Below are 18,958 nucleotides of genomic sequence, written 5' to 3' on the forward strand. Positions count from 1 at the left end.
CAGTCAGGGCTGTGGTTGGACATGGATCCAGAACTGACCCTTCTCCACTTGACTCAGGTCAGTTCTATTCTACAGGGTTTGGCCAGAGAACCTTCTCAGTTTGGGTCAGACAGTCAAAGCAAGGCGGCCCAGGTCCAACAGAACCGAACTGCGCTGACTAAGGACGGGAGGAAAAGGGTCCAACCTGGTGGACTTAAACCGCGCTGAGAAAGTCACCCTTCCTGCTTCAGAGATGTGAACTTGTGTTCTTCTGTCTTGTGATTGGCTGTTTGGGTTTGTTCTGAAAACATCTAGTTGTTCAAATTAAAGAACAGTCTGGATTCTTCAAACTTTTTTCAAGATTCCTTCTTTTTCCTCTTCCTGTTTCCTTCCCTCTCTGCTTTCTTCCTCTCTCTGGAAAACATATCAGACAAACAGTAAACCTCCATCAGCGGATGGAGGAGGAGCACTGGCAGCAGACAGCTCGTTAAGGTACCCCGTTAGGCCCTCCCTGGGTGGGGAGGGGTGGATGTCAGTGGAAGATCGAATGCTGGAGAAGCTGGAAGTTTCTGGAGCTCTCTGAACAACAGAGGGCACGTCAGCTGTAGATGGAGGCGTTCCATCAACTCTGAATAAACTGAAAAAAACTCTAAGATGATCAGGATATCATCAGCATAAAGCCGACCTGGCTGCTCATCTCTGAGGACAACAATAAACCATCATTTATTACTACATATACCTAAACTGACCAGCAGGGGGAAACCTTGTATCTATGGAGAGGTTCTGACCAAGAACTCTGATTCTGTTCACTTTCAGCACAGATTGGGTTCATTAATGGTCATAAATGCCTGATGTGACGTAGGAACATGATGGTGTAAACAGAGAGATTCCTGCACATGCTCAGTAACATGACGAGGAGCTAATAATAGGTGCTATTCAGTATGAGGTTCTGACTCCAGGGGGCGCTGTTTGAGTATAGCTGGAGATGCAAGGTTTCCTACCAATGAAACAACCTGTTCCTGCACCGAGGGAGCTGATTGGTCAGTTAAAAAAGCAGGGAGAGCGGACGGAGCTGACTGGTTGGATGACAGATGGATTAACTGACGAGGCTTTCTAACGCCTCCAACTTCTCAAAGCAAACGCTGAATGGTTGGTGTCAGACAACAGCTGGCCTGCTGTCAATCATCCTGTTGTCAAGGCGACAGCAGCCCCATCGGAGCCCCACCCACTCTGGAGGAGGATGTTAGCTGCAGAACAAAGAAACAGAGAAAGACCTTTCTTTAGACATTTAGATGCAAGATAGAGGCAGCATGATGCTGCGGGGCTGTTTTCCTGTCAGTGGTACCGGTGATAAGACTGGAGGGAATGAAGGAGAATCACAATCTCAATCATCTTAGCCCCTATGGCATGAAGCTTCGACCCTTCAGGACCTGAAAAAACCCGACCATCTGGGCCCAGAAGATGGAGGCCGGATAATGCTACACCTGTCTGTGGTAGCTAGCTAATGAGGCTAACACCTGACATTAGCGAGGATGGAAGAGAACCTGACCCTCTGATGAACCCTGTGAAGATACATCTGTCTAGATAAGTCTATGGTCCAGAAACCTCCTGTCCTCCTACAGTAGTTCCCTCCCAGACAAACCAAACATCTTCTTTGACCCTGACGTGGTCAGGAATATTAGCAGGACACAAACTACTTTTGTATCCAATAAGCTCCTTCTTTGAAAGTTTGTTTAGATTTTCCATGATTAGACAAACATTGCCTATCACATAAATGGGAATTCCTGACTTGGTATGTAGGATTTATCGGGACCAATTTTTAAAAAATACGGCTAGAAAAGATCTAGAAACTAGAATTCCTTATCAAATTAAACATTTATAAAAGGCAACCATTGTTTTTTAGAGTTTACGTTTTCCTTTTTTAGCCTGGAAATGTATTGTTGCACAATCAGCTGACATTAACATTTTTGTACTACACTGAGTTTTTCTATTCAACATGGTGGACAGCTGGACAGTGGAGGAAAATGTGGAACCACCTTTTGTATAAGTTGACAAGGTTAGAATAGCAAAAACCTCACTACGTTTCCATGGACACATAAACTGACTTAAGGCCTGATCAGATGTGAGTCAAAATCCAATTTGGTCACATTGGAAAGAAATTTCCTTCCGATGGACAGAGGTTTTTATCTGATTGCCGTCCGTGTCCACACCCATTCCGATCTTTGAAGTAAAATCATCAGCCGGATGTTTTTCCCTCTACTGGCTTTCATCCTCTGGCTTTTGGTCTTCTTGGTGGAGGAGATGGCTCTAAATGTAATGTAAGGATGAAAATCCTGCCCTCTGCCCCTGTAGCTAAGGAATGTTAGTATAAGGTATCACTGAGCGCCTAAAATGATCAGCAAAAACAAAAATATAATGCCACAAAGGTCCATAGTGGGAAAAAAAAACATCAACAAGACTGAAGAACTGAAGAAAAATAAATAAGAGGAGCAAGAATAAAGAGAGAGAACTAAAGCTGAGGAGGACCGGATAAGTACGGGTTTATTTACAAAAGCTTCTTCTTCTACTACTAATGCGCTTCCCGAAAGCTATACAGTTCTAACACACGTCAGGATCGGGTCATTTTATTTGGTGTGTCATGGAAACAGAGATTTGAATTTCTGAACAATAACCTTTGTCTGAATTTCCACCCTAATAACCATATAGGGGGCTACATACTGGTCATGCCATTTTAAATGACTGTCCGAATGTCTAGTGTATCAAGAAGTGGTGGATTCGAAATTTGCCAGAATCCACCTTGAAAAGTAATGATCATCCATGGTCACTAGACGAGCAGATATATCCAGGAATGCTTAGCGAGGAGAGCTGTCCTTGCAAAGCATCATGGGATATGTTTTCTCAGCAGCTGCTGTTGCCTACAGCTGTCGCTATCTGACAGCAGAGACAAAAGGGAGGTGGAGTCACGTGGCCAACGGGGAGAGAAAAGTAGTGATTATCTGTCCGAACTGTAAGTTACCTGAGTTCACTATAAACCCCACTATGTTGTCCCCATTCTATATAGAGATTGAGGGATTTAGGGGTTAGAAAGGATGTCAGATGCAGTTGAGGTTTAGATCGCATGCTCGACATTTCCAAAGGTAAATGTAGCTAGTGTCTGATTGGCTGATCAATTTCTTATAACGACTCCTTTCTTTGTTATCCAGGATCAACAATGACATTGAAGATGAGGCCGACAAGTTCAGCCCAGTTCTTTAGCTGCTTAGATTTGGGAGCTTCAGGGTGTGTTCGGGGTCCTGTAGAATACGTAGGAACCTGAAGTTATTTTGTTTCCCAAATGAACTTTATCTTTTCCTTTGGTACCACTGAATGGAAATAGCCATTTCACAGAACCCTGAATACAAAGAATAGTTCGGACTGGTTTTTTTGTACGGACTCTCATGAGGCCTTCAGGACTGTTCCCGTTGACCTGTTCTTACTTGTTTAGGGTGGAGGGTGACCCTGAGCGGTGGAAGTGAACGATCTGCCACTTCCCATCACGCCGGTGCCACACCCTAGTCTCCTCTGATTGGGCGGTGCGAGGGGTGCCGTTGGAGTCGATGTACTGTGTGACTCTGATGTAGGCGATACAGGCGGCCTCGTCGCCCACCAGATGGATGTGGGGATTCAGGATGGTGGTGTGGACCGGCTTACTGTTCTTAGACCACACTGCAAGAACAGAGATACCAAGGTTACTTGTGCAGGTGAGAGGGCAGCGCCTGTCCTTCAAACACTCAGACAAACTCACAGTTTTCAAAGTAAAAGCGGTGGAAGTCTAAGCCTTCTACCAGGTTCCCCAGCGCCTCGGGCTCGAACGCCGTCACAGCCGGGTCGCACATTTTACTGAACACAGAGAAAGACGTTCTTTACAGACGGAACATTGATTCCTTTAGGAGAACAAATACCTAGAAAATAATCATAAATTCAAAAGTTGATGAAAGTTCAAACAGTTTTGCTGCCAGAAGCAGAAGATTCTGGTTCCATTCTGAGATTGAGATCTGAGTCTAAGGTTTGATCAGCCAGACCAGAACCAGCAGGGACAGCAGGTCTCTGCATATGACTAACCTGAACCTGAATGCATCACAAACAGGACAGTTAAGGAGGACTAAGCAAGTCTGGATCAGAAAGTTCTGGTTTAGCAGAACAGAACAGTTCTGAAGATCCCTCAGTGCAGATAAAAAAACTGAGATGAGAGAATTTGGGTGAAGAGCTGCTGGTTCTGGAACCATCCAGGACCATGGTTCTGTGTGGTTCTGGACCCAACGGTTTCCTGCCCGTTCTCAGCCAGACTAGAACGAAAAGCTAGAAGCTGAATTGTCGCTTTTCCTGCTTAGTGTCTCAGAGCTGAACTTTGGACCATTTGTGGATCAGGATCTGAATAGAAAGCAGCTGACAACCTGATGGCCAAACAGAGATCTATATTTCTAGAACATTTTAAACGTTTCTAGAACCTTTAGCTATGCTAATGTCTGTTAGGAGATGTCCATAATCCCTGCATGGACAGCAGCCTGCTGTCAGCCTGGAGCATCAGAGCCATGACGGACCTTCACAATAAAAGCCTGTGAAGAGGAGCTCGGTGAATTGTGTTACATACGTGTAGCTCTCAAAGTCTCCATTACTGATGGCCTCGATGAGCTGCTCCGTTACTTTGATGATGTCCTGTTTCCTCACTGAGACAAACACACACACACACACAGTTAGTGGGTCCATCTCTGAGCTAAAGGTCTGTGGACCAGATCAAGCTCACCCCTGGTGTCTTCATCCTCGATGGTGGTGTTGGTGCTCTCAGATGACTCCTACAGAAGCAAACAGTGCACAGTCAGTGTGTCAGTGTGAGAGTGGAACTTACTGGTTCTGGTTCTGTTCATGCTGCTCTCTGAGGTTATTACCTTGACTCCATCTGCCTTCTTGTTGCTTCCACTCTTTCCTCCTGAACGAGGGATGAGAATGAAAAGAAACAGAAGCAACAGAGTGAGAAAGAAAGGAACAAATGCAGAGAAGAGCAGAGACGGCATGGTCTGGGTGTTTCCTGCAGGAGAACCCGGGCTCTCAGAGCGGAAAGCTGAGTTCAGAGGGAAACCTGCCGGTGGGTCAGCTGTCAGGGCAAAGATGGAGGGAGGTCCCGCCCTGATGTGTGGCCAAATTTAGGATCAACTTAAGATAGCTGCAGAGTAGAGGGTCGGTCACATTCCTGAGTGTCCACAGCCAACAGATGCAGGCCAACATAGAACACACTGTCTGGTTTTGTCCGGCTGCTGCTGCTGCTGACAGACACATTGATGTCTGCACCTAAACTATCAGAACTTTGGACCACCATCAGGCTGCTCTACTGAGGTGCTCTGATGGTAAACTGCTTCTTTGGTGCTGATTGTTATGCTTTTCTCGTTTTATAATGGGCTCGTTTCTGAGGAAGGAACTGAATGAAAAATGCTATGGATTTAAGTGCAGGATTCATATATATACATATACACACATTTTATATATACATATACACAAATTATATATATATATACACTACCATTCAAAAGTTTGGGGTCACATTGAAATGTCCTTATTTTTGAACGAAAAGCACTTTACTTTTTAACGAAGATAACTTTAAACTAATCTTAACTTGTACTACTCCCTTCAGAGGACAGCACAAACAGGCTACTGCGGGTACTATTTAATGAAGAAGCCAGTTGGGGAACTGTGAGGCGTCTGTTTCTCAAACTAATGACTCTAATGTACTTATCTTCTTGCTCAGTTGTGCAACGCGGCCTCCCACATCTTTTTCTACTCTGGTTAGAGCCTGTTTGTGCTGTCCTCTGAAGGGAGTAGTACACACCGTTGTAGGAAATCTTCAATTTCTTAGCAATTTCTCGCATGGAATAGCCTTCATTTCTAAGAACAAGAATAGACTGTCGAGTTGCAGATGGAAGTTCTCTTTTTTTGGCCATTTTGAGCATTTAATTGACCCCACAAATGTGATGATAGTTGCTGGAAATTAGCCTCTATACACCTATGTAGTTATTGCACCAAAAACCAGACATTTGCAGCTAGAATAGTCATTTACCACATTAGCAATGTATAGAGTGTATTTCCTTAAAGTTAAGACTAGTTTAAAGTTATCTTCATTGAAAAGTACAGTGCTTTACTTTTGAACGGTAGTGTATACAGTATATAAAGTATATAAATACATATATATGAGAGACTGTCTAGGATATGAGAGAAGCTACTAGGATATGACAGACTGACTAGAATATGAAAGACTGATTAGCATATATACTGAATTGCTTTTGTCAGAGGGCTCTATTCGTAGTCCCTGTTGTGCTTAGTTGAATGTTCAAACAGCTGATAAAACCACATTATTCTGTGATAATTTTATTATTATTCCAGACTCACAACAGGATCTTGACAGTTTGAGGAGTATCTCAGGTGACAAGATGCACCTGTAGCTCAACCTGCATGCCTGTTATTCATTCACTCCATGTGGGTAGATAGGCGCCTATAGAGGATCTGAGTAACTCATCAGGTTTGATGTTGTCATGTTTCGATAGTGACCCTGGAGGGGAAATTTCTCAATTGTCTGACAACAGAAGCAGAAACACCAGGTGATTTGCAGTCTAAAGCGTAGAACAGTCAAAATGGCTGCCTCTGTCTCTGGACCTGTTTAAACAATGAAGGTCAGTCTGGGGTGGTGGTCTTAGAGCCCCTGTGCTGCAGGAACAGTCTCTGTGCCACAGGACAATGATCATCAAAGCTGGAGATATGAGACCATGTTGGACTCGGGTTGATTATAGCTGGCTTAAAGCAGGATGGGAGGACTACCACACCGGGCAGAGGTTGGAGACCTTATCAAGGATCAGTTTCTGTGTTGTTGCTGGAAAGATGGACCTCCTTAGTCCTCCTACAGCTGGCCTTTCCAGGTTTGGCTCAAGGAGTGGTGCGATGGGCTCCGTTACATGACCTGAAGGCAACAATTCAGGTTCTGAGGAGTGTGTGGACTTGACTGCAAATCCACTGTTTTGTTTTTGTCATGGGAGAAGAAAAGAAGGGGCAGGGCAGTATAAAGACCTTGTTAGACCCCTGGACATACTAGACTGGAGACGCAACTGTGAAGCCATCTACAAGAAGGGACTGGACTTCCTAAGGAAGCTTAGGTCCTTCAGTATTTGCAGCAAAAATCAGTCTTACATGCAGAGTAGGATCTCTTCCTCAATCATCTGCTGGGATAACATTATCGCAGAAAATGACTGAAAGAAGCTTAAACAGCTGATAAACAGGGCTGGCTCTGTTCTAAGAACTGCAATAGAAACTATAGAGAGTATTACCCAAGGTTTCTTCTTTAAGTGAAGAAAATTATGGACAACAGCGAGCGTCCTCTTCATTAGATTGTTAAAGAGACATTATGTGAGCTTTTATTGAAAAATATCTTTAAAATAGCCTTTTTATTTGAATCTTTAGTGCTAATTCATGGTTTGATGACCAGAATGACACCTCAGTAGTTCAGCTCTGATGCACTTATCAGCCTGTAGCCTATTTTCCCAAATGTGCTTTGAGTCAGAAGTTCCTGCGCTGTTCTGCAGATGTGACGTCCAGCATGTCCGTGTTTAATGGGTCCAACCTAGCAAGCAATTGAAGCGTTAGATTCCAGATGGATTTTGTGGGAACTCAGAAGCAACTGATATCCAGCTCAACTCAAATACCAATTTTAACTCAAGGTAAGGTGAAAAAAGCAAATAAAAAAAAAAAAAAAAAAAAAGCAAACGAGGGTGAGCAACGGCAACGAGCAGAAGAACGCTGCAGTTCTGTTTTTGTCCACAGGTGGCAGTATCAGTAGAAAACTGCATAATGCCTCTTAAAACACCAAAAGAGTGTCTTCAGTCAGAAATTTCCCCAGATCAACTGTACAGAAGATACTTCCTGCCTCCAGCATCAACACCTACAGCATCTGGATGAGTTGAAATAGTGTTCAAATTTCCTCTGGGATCAATAAAGTTTTATTAAACTGAATGAATTATATGAGTATAAACAGCTCCATGGTCGTTGCCGAGCTGCTAGGTAATGACCCTGTAGGTAAGGGAGACCTGGTCCACCTTTGTCCCTCTTTAGCAGCCGCGCTCTTTATTTTACTCTGGTCCTTTATTGAAATGTTTTGCCTCTTTCCTTCAGAAAATAACGTGTTTGAACGTGTTTTTCAAACATGGGTCGACCCACTAACAATCGGTATCGGGCTCCCTTCTCACTGGCAAAAAAAGCTGGGTCTAACCCCTCGCTGGCAAGCTGCGTGGCCTCTGTCCCCCCACCGCTGCGTGTCTGGTCACACTATCTTGCTGGCTGATGATGTCATCAGTGCGACAGAAATCAGAAAAGTAAACAATGGAGAGTAAGATGTAAGGAAGCCAGGGTAGCTAGCCAGTGAGCTTTATTGTTTTTTAATCTGTCTGTTTCCCTCTAACCAGCGCTGCTCCATGTATATCGAATGTAGAGCGAGATGTTTGGCTTGTTAGATCAGAAGCTACTGGCGCGGTGTGATGACATGTGTTCAATGCTGTCATGTAATTTAGCGGGTCAACCCGGGTCTGGTGTCCCCACAGCATGCCGCTTAGAGCCGAGGCGATTTTAACACAGATTGCTTGCCGAGTCACATGACCCGGGTAGACATGAATCAGTGAGCTGTTTCCACTGCAGGTTTTTCAGCCAGTGGGAACGGGACATTAGCCTACTCTGACCCGCTCTGGTGTCTGGATCAGTAGATGTTGGAATAAAACAAGGAAGCATAGGAGGAAGTTCATCCTGACTGACTCTATATTGGAGAATGAATGGAAAAGGATCCCATTCCATCTCTGTGTGTCTGATTTTTACTCTGACCTGAGGCGCCATAACTGGCATCAAATATCCTGGAAAACTCTTTGGTTTGAGTGATGATAAATATTTCAGAGATCCTGCTTCCCAGTTTCCATTTGTTTTGTTTATTTGTTGGGTTGGAGTTCAGGGCCTTTCAACTAAACATTGCTCTAAGGCACAGAAACAATCCTTTAAGCACTGAATTTACTATTCAACTATTCCTCTAGGATGTGACCTGTTTGGGAAAAACTGATCATACTCTGCTCTGAGAAACAGGCCTTTATTCTGTCCGGAATCCCCTACAGGATGGCACTGCAGGCTTTTTTTTTTTTTTATCAGGATTGGTTGATTTTGATCAACCAGTCTGACTGAACCACCCTGATCTCCTGGGGAAATCTTACTGAGCATGTGCAGACAGCTGCAGACCGTGGTGGTTTCCCTCTCTGCTATTTTTAGACCTCAGAGTTTGTGAAAGTTCACAACAGCTGCTGCTGCTAACATCACCACACACAACAACAACAACAGAACAGAGTGCTAACCTGCCAACGCCATGTATGCTGGCAGTTGATTGGTGGATTTTGTGGTTAAAGCTCCTGTTACTGAAACACAAACTTTCAGGTCAGAGGTCATGAAGTGACACCCTGACAGCCAATTAGAAAGAGTCTGGCTTCTAAGGTGACCTCTGAACTCAGCTTAGGAAGGAGATCTACAGATCTTACCAGAGAAGTTCCTGGTGGCCAGCATGGTGGTCAGGATGGCTCCCTGCAGAAAGAAGCTGTTACAATCTGGACCTTCTGGTTTTGTCAGCAGCAGTCTGACATAATGCCACATTAATCTCAGAGTAATACTGATCTTAGCCTCTTATTTTGAAAATCCTCACCTTCAGCTTCCTCCTGGCATTGAATTTCTTCAAACACTCGACAGTCTCTTGTCGATGCATACAGGATGCAACTGTGGAACGATGCTGGGAGAAAGAGAGCACATAATTTTACCATCATCCTCATCACCTTGAGGCTGCAGCGGGGATGAAGACTTACAGAGATCCAGGGATGTTTGAGTGCCTCTGCCGCTGTGATCCGTTTGGCCGGGTTGATGGTCAACATCTTGTTGATCAGATCTTTGGCTTCAGGAGTCACCGTGTCCCACTCTGGGGAAGGAAACTAGTGGAGAAGGAGACAACTTAAAGCCTGATTAATGGCTTAGCAGCCTCACTTCATATCTGTGACATCAAACTGAGTCACGTGACCCACATCATAAGCTCCGGCTTTGATCTGCTGGTAGAGACGATGCTGGTCTTCATCCCAGAATGGAGGATAGCCGACCAGCAGGATGTAGAGAATCACACCTGTGGATCAAACAAAGAGAAAAGTAGGTTGAAGAAAAATCACAAAGAACCTTACAAAGAGTCCAAACTATGGCAGACACATTGAATAAAAAGGAAACTGGTTTAATGTCCAACTTTAAACAGGTTCCGACCTGGGAAGTACCAGGAGAGGTTGGCATGGTGACCTGAGATTTCAGGTGGAGGATGTGGCTTCAAATAATCAGTAAAATATACAGAGTTTGACCAAAAAAAAGGGATTCTAAACCTGAACAGGTAAACAGATCAGAACTCCGCTGTTGGTTCCAGTTTGGAGTTTTGGAAGAAATAAAATCATAAATAACATTAAAAGTCCCTGCAAAAAAAGAAAATGAAAAATAAATCCACTAGAATTTGTTTCCAAGTTTGGAGACGTTTAGCTTCCCATCCAGGAAGCTTTTTCAATTTAAAATGTCTGAATTAGCATTGAGTTCAAGGTTTTATACAGTAGCCCAACAAAGCTTTGTTTTTGTTTCGAAAACAAGCAAATTGGAACAGATGAAGGGGTCCATTCCTTCTGAATGGGGGTCATTGGGTTGGACCCCTTCATCTGTTCCAATTTGCATGTTTTCGAAACAAAAACAAAGCTTTGTTGGGCTACTGTATAAAACCTTGAACTCAACTCAACATTTTGAATTGAAAATGCTTACCATTTGATGTGTAAATAAAACTAAAGGATTCCAGCAGCTGTACAGCTGTGTATCGTCTGTATAAAGTGACAGATTCAAGTTTAATACAAAAATAAGAGGATAGAAGATCAAATAGGAAACTGACCGCAGGCCCAGAGGTCGACAGCCTTCCCATATGGATCCTTCCTCAGAACCTCTGGGGACAGATAACCGGGTGTTCCTGCAAAGCCTGAAAACACACAAACAAACACAATAAGTTACATAAACATACCAGTGACAACATCTGCTGCCATATAGTGACTGAGGTGGTTGCTAAAAAAAGATGCCCTGCTGTTTGATGGAGTTACACAACAAAAAGACCAGAATGCATGCATAAAAAGTGCAAAATAAGACAATACAAAAGGAAGTAATTGAGTTTAAAAAAGATACATACATTTTACATAAATAGAAGATGGTAGTTTTACATTTTTATAGCAAAATATAACTTAAATAATAGAAAACTAAAATAAATTTTTACATTTTATTTTCTGAGGAAAAAGGCAAAAAAAAAAAATCTAAACTCAAAGTTTCTTTAAAACAAAAAACAAAACCCACTGAATAAACAGAATGCACATTTATTAATACAAAGACATAATAAGTAGAGTAACTGGACTATATGAAACAGATGGAGAGGATTTTTCAGTAAAATAAGTGAATGAGTACTGCGGTCAGGACTGCCTCACCAAACCAAGCCTGCTGGTCTCCCTCCACCTCAATGGCCAGGCCAAAGTCTGCCAGCTTCACGGCTGCTCCTTTAGATTTGGAGGCCAGCAGCAGGTTCTCTGGCTGAAGACAAGAGACACATGATAACATGCTAACCCTGCCCTTTGCTTTACAAAATTTGTGCTGAAAAATCTAGCTGCTCTGTGTTTTACATAAAGTCTGCTAACTCCAAACTCCAGTGAGGACCCTGGCAGAATGTCGACAATGCAGTATTGTGTGTTTAATACCATACCAGCAAACAGAGATTTAAAGAGAAGCTTTGTCATAAAATAGAACATATGGACCCAGTATTTAGGGTGACACAGCCAGTAGGAAAGTTCAAAACGTTTATTAGAACAAAAACAGAACAATAGCGCGCTGCTATGGAACTGCGACCGCAACGACGGCAGGTGTGGGGCACAACCCATCACCGATTCTGGTTTAACAGTAAGGTCCACTCAGGAACAGACAGATAGAGGTTCCAGGAATCCATCAGAGTGCAAAGGCAGGTTCAGAGACCTGTGCGTCCAGCATCCAGCTCAGACAGAAAATGCACAAAGAGGCAGAATCCAGCAGGAGTCAACTGAGGTTCAGGTGGGCAGATCAGGCAGGGACAGACAGGATCAGTGGGTGAGAGGGAACAGAATCAGGCAAACAGAATCACTGAAACACTCTCACCACTTGTTAGGGAATAACTCGCCTGAGGACACTGGCTAAAGAATAAAGTCCTCACTGGAACAGGGATAAGAACCTTTGAACTAATTAAACTTAACAAAACTGACTGACTGGAGAAACAGAAATCAAACAATGATCTGGCCATGATAGCTGGAACTGAGCCCAATATAAGGGAAACCGGCAGGTGGATGTGATGAGTGATAATTAGGAACTGGAAAGAGTGAAGCAGGTGAAAGGCATGAGTAATTTAGGCGAGCTATCAGGCAGATCATGACAAGATTGAAGGTTAGACCCTCACTTTTATCATTTATAATATTTTAGAAATCGGGTGTTGTTGAATCTAAATGACTTTAATATAAAGGATTTAAGCTTGTTGGGCTATTTTTGTGAGAATGTTTTACTTCTGTGAATAAAACAAGGGTACCGAAAGTGACATGATGTTGGATAGTCCCCTTAACTTTACAGCAGTAAACAAGGGATAGCAATGCTAATTTGGACATCAGAATTTAAAGAGGATTTAAATCTGTACAACTTCACCTATGATGGACCACAACCCTATAATAATAAGCCGGTTACCCCAACAGAGCAGAGAGAGAGCAGGGAAAGAATTGCTAATTGCTATATTGGAAAAGGAACATCATAGGCTGGGTCCAAACGTCCGCTCTAATATCTATATAGGGCACTATAGAGTGGTTACACCATTTTAGCTGGGCATTTGAATGGCTAGTGGATGAATAAATAGTGGACTCTAAATTAGAGTCCTGCAACGGGTCGGGTACCCGCGGGTCCCCGACGGGTCACCCGCTAAAATGCTCTTTTGCGGGTGAAAAATAAGTAAATAAAAATAAACGGGTCGACCCGTGCAGGACTCTACTCTAAATTCCCCACATTGCACCCTGAAAAGTAGTGATCAACCATGGTCACTAGACAACAGATATATCCCATTTGCTTTGCAAGAGCTCTCCTCGTAAAAAGCACCATGGAATTTCTTGTGGCGGCAACAAATAACAAAGATGGCGCAGACCCGCAGGTGGGGAGGTGGAGTTAGGTGACCAACATTGAGCGAAAAGCAGTGATCATCTGTCGAAACAGTTAGCTAACTGAGTTCCTAATAAAGTCAACTTCATAGTCCCCGCTCTATTCGGTGACTGAGGGATTTAGGAGTTAGGACGGACAATCAGACACAGACATAGCCACACAGCTTATCCTTTTGTGGCAATTTCATTATGAAAGTTCAGTTCAGCAGCATCCTGCTATTTTTCTGAACCATAGGTGTCGTTTTGAGAAATCTTGCGCAGTGATAAAAATTTTTTAACTTAAAAACAAATCATAGCGAAAAATCTCATGTGATAGGAGTGAAAAGCAGCAGCTGCTGGTGGAGCGATGTCCGCTGCTTTGCATGAGAAAATAGCCAGAGAAAATACATCCTGTTTTCTTCCATTTAAAGTCTCTCCAGCATTTAAATTGATCCCCATCACATTTTTCAGTCGGCATCCGATTGCAGTATCTCCTGTTTACTGAGCCATCTGCTCCAGTTAGATATGCATCAGGACCGGAACAGCGGTGATATCTCAATCTCTCTGAGGTAACATTTTGCTATGAAATGTTAGTTTTGTTGTTATATTTAGTTCGTTATGGAAGCCAAAACACTTTAAAACCCATATAACCCTTTCAAACATGATTAATTCGACAACACTTGGTTTGCATATTGTCCAAAATCTAACCAAAGACTCAGGCAGCAGTCCTCAATGGCTACAGATCAGACATCCCACATCAGGAAGGTCCTAGAGACACTTCTGTTGGTTCACCTCAGTAAACAAACAAGCAGCTGTCAGGATCCCCTGCAGTTTGCTTATCGCAGTGGTGTTGGAATTAAAGATTCCATCTTTCACCCGCTTTAACAAACCCACTGTAATTTAGGGCCCTGTCACACCTTGGCGATTTAGCCAGCGTATGCATGACATCCCAGAATCTCCAAAAATGCCGGCATATGCCAACATTTCTATGTATTTTTTCAAGTTTGGGCATATACATAGAGTATTCATAACGAGTCCAGAGCGTATGTCGAACGACAAACGAGCCTAACTTATGTATGGGTGTAATGCCCATGAAATGATGCACATGCCTAAAAATTATTTAATTGCAGTATTAACCGAAATGCTGTTTACCACCTGCCAGAAAAAAAGAATAAATAAACAAAGAAAAAGAAAGTAAGCGTCAGGTCTGCTGGGAAGTTTGTTGGCCGTTGGCGTGAACAGAGGGAGGATCTATCACACTCACCTTCTCTCTCACCCTATGATGGGGATGAAGTCTGGAGGAGAACTGATAGTTTCCTCCTTTTAACCTCTTTTATACCAAAATGCTGCCAATACGCCATTATACAGTAGCTGTAAGTTAGAAACATGTTCAGTGCTCGTCTGGAACATGTCAGATACGTTGATATCCAGTAGAGATAAGTTCTTGATAAGTTAAGCATAAATAATGCACAAGTTATTCAGAGGTTTTGGATAAACTAGATGTCACGACTTATGAGTAACTTATGTCAATGATCAGATAACTTACCTGTATCTTATGGCCCATGTATGAACATATGCTGGTTAAATGACAACATTTGTTGTTACTTAGAAGGAATGGTCCATTTTATTAGGCTGCATCATTATTATGCAGCCCTGCAATTATAAATTATATTTTTATTAGCTGATGACAGAACTATGGGTCACTTCACCTGCAGCTGGCATGTCAGTATCCAGGGGATGTAATTTCATCCAAAGAAAGAACAGTCAGTGATTCTATGTGAGATCAAGCTACTATTGAAATAACATCTGGAACAGAAAATGGTTAAAAGTTCAGCAAAGCTCCTCTAACGTTCAGACTTTCATTCATTTCCCTCCATGGCAGCTCCTTGGCTTTGTTATTACACTAAATGTGGATGTTTGGGTCTGAATTCAATAGATTAGAGTTTAATCGTTAACATTTTTATATTTATGTCTGAGAAAGATGGAGAATGGATGAAGGGATGACAGACGAGGTCTGGAGATGTACAGCACAGGTATGTGTGTGAATTAAAAGATTTAGCAGAATGTTGTTGTGTTGGTTGATGGTGAACTCATATTAATATTTACATAAGATATTGGTCCTCTTGCCTCTATTAGTACTTTTCGACTGTTTTCAGATCAAATATTATTTTTTTTAATATTATTTCATTTTTTTATTTTATTTTTACTTCTGTAACAGTCCAACTACATCATTTCCAGCTCTGTGATTTATTTCACTGCTTGGTTTTTTCTGGTCCTTTAATCCTGCTGCTCAGCTCTCAGTCAGCAGAACCTCCATCTCTGAACCTTTAAGTTTTTCTTCTATTGTCTTCAAGGCATTTTTATGAATGAACACCTTCTGACAGCGTGGGAAGTTGTAGCCTTATATGGCATAATCGGGGAGGTAATTATGCAGATTTACATTTCACAGAACAAAGGTGGACTGCATGAAGTTTAGCAGGATCATTTACTGAAGCTAAGAACATTTGTGGAATCAAATCAGTCACATTGGAAGGAGAAAAGAGAAATTTTCTACAAGAATACGAAAACGTTGCTGCACCAATATTTTAAACTTCAAAATAAAAATCTGAGTCCCTCTATCATCTAGACTTCAGACTGTGGAGAATCTGTCGGACCATACCTTCAGGTCTCGATGGACCACACCCATCTGATGACAGTGAAGCACCGCCTCCAAGATCTGCTGGATGCAGTGGCTGCAGATAAAGGTCAAAGTTCACATACACTCAGACTAAGCCTGGAGGAAAGTATAATGAGGTTTGGAGGAGGATCATGCGCTCTCACCTGGCGTCGGCTTCGCTGTAATATTCTCTGGCTACGATATCTTCAAACAGCTCTCCACCTGTGACCCTGAGACCCACAGAGCAGAGAAACTCACTGATCTGGGAAATAATCTGAACCATGACGATTAATGTCAAGGTAACACATGATCTAATTGGAGTAAAAAATGAAGCTGTTCAAAAGTAGAACAGATTTTAGACCGAATTAACTTCACTCAATTTAATAAGATTAAACCAAATAACAGATCCAATTAGAAAAAAATTGCCTTTCTTTATTTCATGGAGTTTAAATGAAGGCAAAAATGTTACAAACAAGTGAAATCCATTGAATTACTGGAAGAAAGAGCTTAAAACGGTTTATTCATAAAGAGACGGCTCCAACCTGCTGCTGTGAAATAAACCCCACAAACTGCTCCGCATTAGAACCAGCGTGTTTCTATAAATACTCCTTTTATTTGGCTGAAACAATAGAGAAGGTGATGTAAGAGAAGGAGGTGTTTGGTTCACAGCACAACTGAGTCAACACAGAGAAAGCAGTGAAACGGATCCACGCCGTCTACACAGCGGATCAGCACCGAGACGTCATTCAGATACGGCTTTTCAACAGCAGCTGATGGATCCTCCACCTTAAATGGATCCATCTTAATGTTTCTTAGTGAAGGACTGCTGGGCGTGATCTAAAATCAATGAGCCGGGTGTTCCTGATCAATGATTTATACTCATTGCTGCAGGCTCAGTATGAAACCACATGGTGGCCTGTTTTACTTTGATCAAGCTCTGCAGCCTCATCCTGATGGTTGGGATTTCTGGGCATTCTGAAACCTAGTTTTCTTCAGAGGAATATGCTGGTGAAAGGCATTGCAAGCTGACAAAAGAAGCCAAACGACCCCCATTCCAAAGCGGTGTACCCCTTCGTCTGTTCCAATTTACACATTTTCAAAACAAAAACAAGGCTTTGTTGGGCTACTGTATAAAACCTTGAACTCAACGCTATTCCTGACATTTTGAATTGAAAAAGCTGCCTGGACGGGAAAAGAACCGTCTACAAACTTGAAAACAAAGTCCAGTGGATTGTTTTTCATTTTTTTTTTTTTTTGGGAACTTTGAAATGGTAGGAATGTCATAAAAGCGCAGTGAAAGTTCCCAAAGAGACAGATGGAAGTGAATTAGTCAACAAAAATCACTGAAATTAAATTACGGTCTTCACTTGTTTCTCTGTAATAGTATGATGAGTTTTACAGAACATAAAAACCTGTTTATACACACCAGTCAGCTATAACTACAGTTCTCAATTTGAACACTAGATGGCACTGTTACAAGCCGTTACCTTAAGTACAGACAGATAGATAGATAGATAGATAGATAGATAGATAGATAGATAGATAGATAGATAGATAGATAGATAGATAGATAGATAGATAGATAGATAGATAGATAGATAGATCGATCAACTCACAGGTCAAAGATGAGGTAGTGGTGAGCCTCCTCTGAAATGCTGTCATGGAGCCGAACTAAAAGAGAAAAAAAGGTTTTATTAATCAGACAGACTCGCAGCATCAGCCACTGATTCATGGCAACGGTAGAATCGCTGTGAACAAACTCAAGTGAGAATTATGGATCAGATCTGAGCCTAATGTCTCACAGCAGACAGTGAAACAGCAAATTTAATGGATTGAATGGGATTTGATTGATGAGAACAGAGCAGGAAATGGGAATTGCTTGAAGGCTCGTCACATTCTTAAGTGCCAGCACAGACATAGACACTGGTGTTTCTACAGTCTCTAAAGGCACTGAGGAAGGAGCATGCTTTCTTTAATGATGGCCTGAGTGTACAGCCCTTTTTTTATAGCGCAGTAATTACAGGTTATTACAGAGGCAGCCGTGTTCTTGATGTTCTCATTGTTTGATACATCCAGTTCATAAAATGATCACCGGTTTAGGTTCTAACAGCTTCTTTGGGTCAATCATTCAGGTTGAAAGGAAGAGATGTTTTAATACCCAGTCTGAACCTGATGACCAATTCCCGGCCCATTGGTCAGCTGAAGTCTGAGGCTATTGTCAAGTTTTTGTTCCCACGTCCAGGTACTGTAAGCTGCTCGGCTCTTTCATGGCCTTCAAAATAAAATAATTGGGTCAGGAACTACATCTGAATCATCTCTGTGGCTTTAATGTTATTCTGTGATGGACTCTGAATGAATAACAGCAGAGGGACCCAGTCTGATGTTCAGGGAAGCGTAATGAAAGCAGCCATGTTTAGACCTGCTGCTCTTACTGGAGGAGCTGCTCTGAGGACTTTTTCTAAATGATTGATGAGTTTCTCTGCAGGCGTCTGTTTCTGTTCTCTGCTTATATTGTATAATATCGCATATTATCACAGAGCATAGAGAAGCTGCAGCCCACACACACAAACAGACTGAGGGAAGACATGCACACACATTAAATCCCACTGCTGCACTGTGTAGGAGTGTTTGAAGAGAAAAACCTGATTATTTCTTTCTAAAGTGCTTTCACACAGGTACGTTTCTGTTGGTGTGTGTAGGAGGACGGATGGTTTTAATGCCTTCACCTATGGGCACTGTTTCCTAGCAACACAGACACACTGGTTACGTAACACTGCTCATATCTGCGGAGCATTACCTGCCCACATAGCTCCCTGATTGGACGCTGTGCTCGGCCACTAACTGCTGATTGGCCTGTTGGGTCCATGTGAGGCCACAATTGGAACACCTGAATGATTCTCTCTTTTCTTTTTACTTTTTTTCTGGGGGTCCATCAGATTTTCCTGCTTGAGATTCATAGTTTAAGTGTTTGCTCACTGAGAAACAGCATTGGCTCAGCTATGATGCTCTTTTATTTAGAAGAGGCTAATAGTTTCAAGAT

The 18,958-nt window shown here is 42.4% G+C and overlaps 1 protein-coding gene across 1 annotated transcript in view; it reads right to left on the reverse strand.

Moving 5' to 3' along the window:
* Window positions 1-18,958, reverse strand: part of camk2a (calcium/calmodulin-dependent protein kinase II alpha) — a 39,665-nt gene continuing 20,707 nt past the window's right edge. The window contains exons 4-18 of the mRNA XM_038300702.1: window positions 17,535-17,589; window positions 16,083-16,148; window positions 15,922-15,994; window positions 11,553-11,655; window positions 10,976-11,059; window positions 10,092-10,186; window positions 9,879-10,001; window positions 9,722-9,805; window positions 9,561-9,603; window positions 4,905-4,945; window positions 4,763-4,811; window positions 4,610-4,685; window positions 3,764-3,858; window positions 3,456-3,684; window positions 1-1,226 (exon numbers count right to left, since the gene is read on the reverse strand). Of these exons, the coding sequence (XP_038156630.1) occupies window positions 1,223-1,226; window positions 3,456-3,684; window positions 3,764-3,858; window positions 4,610-4,685; window positions 4,763-4,811; window positions 4,905-4,945; window positions 9,561-9,603; window positions 9,722-9,805; window positions 9,879-10,001; window positions 10,092-10,186; window positions 10,976-11,059; window positions 11,553-11,655; window positions 15,922-15,994; window positions 16,083-16,148; window positions 17,535-17,589 (1,220 nt within the window). The 3' untranslated portion in view covers window positions 1-1,222. The remainder of the gene's footprint in view (window positions 1,227-3,455; window positions 3,685-3,763; window positions 3,859-4,609; window positions 4,686-4,762; window positions 4,812-4,904; window positions 4,946-9,560; window positions 9,604-9,721; window positions 9,806-9,878; window positions 10,002-10,091; window positions 10,187-10,975; window positions 11,060-11,552; window positions 11,656-15,921; window positions 15,995-16,082; window positions 16,149-17,534; window positions 17,590-18,958) is intronic.

This window comes from Cyprinodon tularosa, unplaced genomic scaffold (assembly GCF_016077235.1).
Source record: "Cyprinodon tularosa strain WSP-4 unplaced genomic scaffold, ASM1607723v1 ctg453, whole genome shotgun sequence".
Lineage (NCBI taxonomy): Eukaryota > Metazoa > Chordata > Actinopteri > Cyprinodontiformes > Cyprinodontidae > Cyprinodon > Cyprinodon tularosa.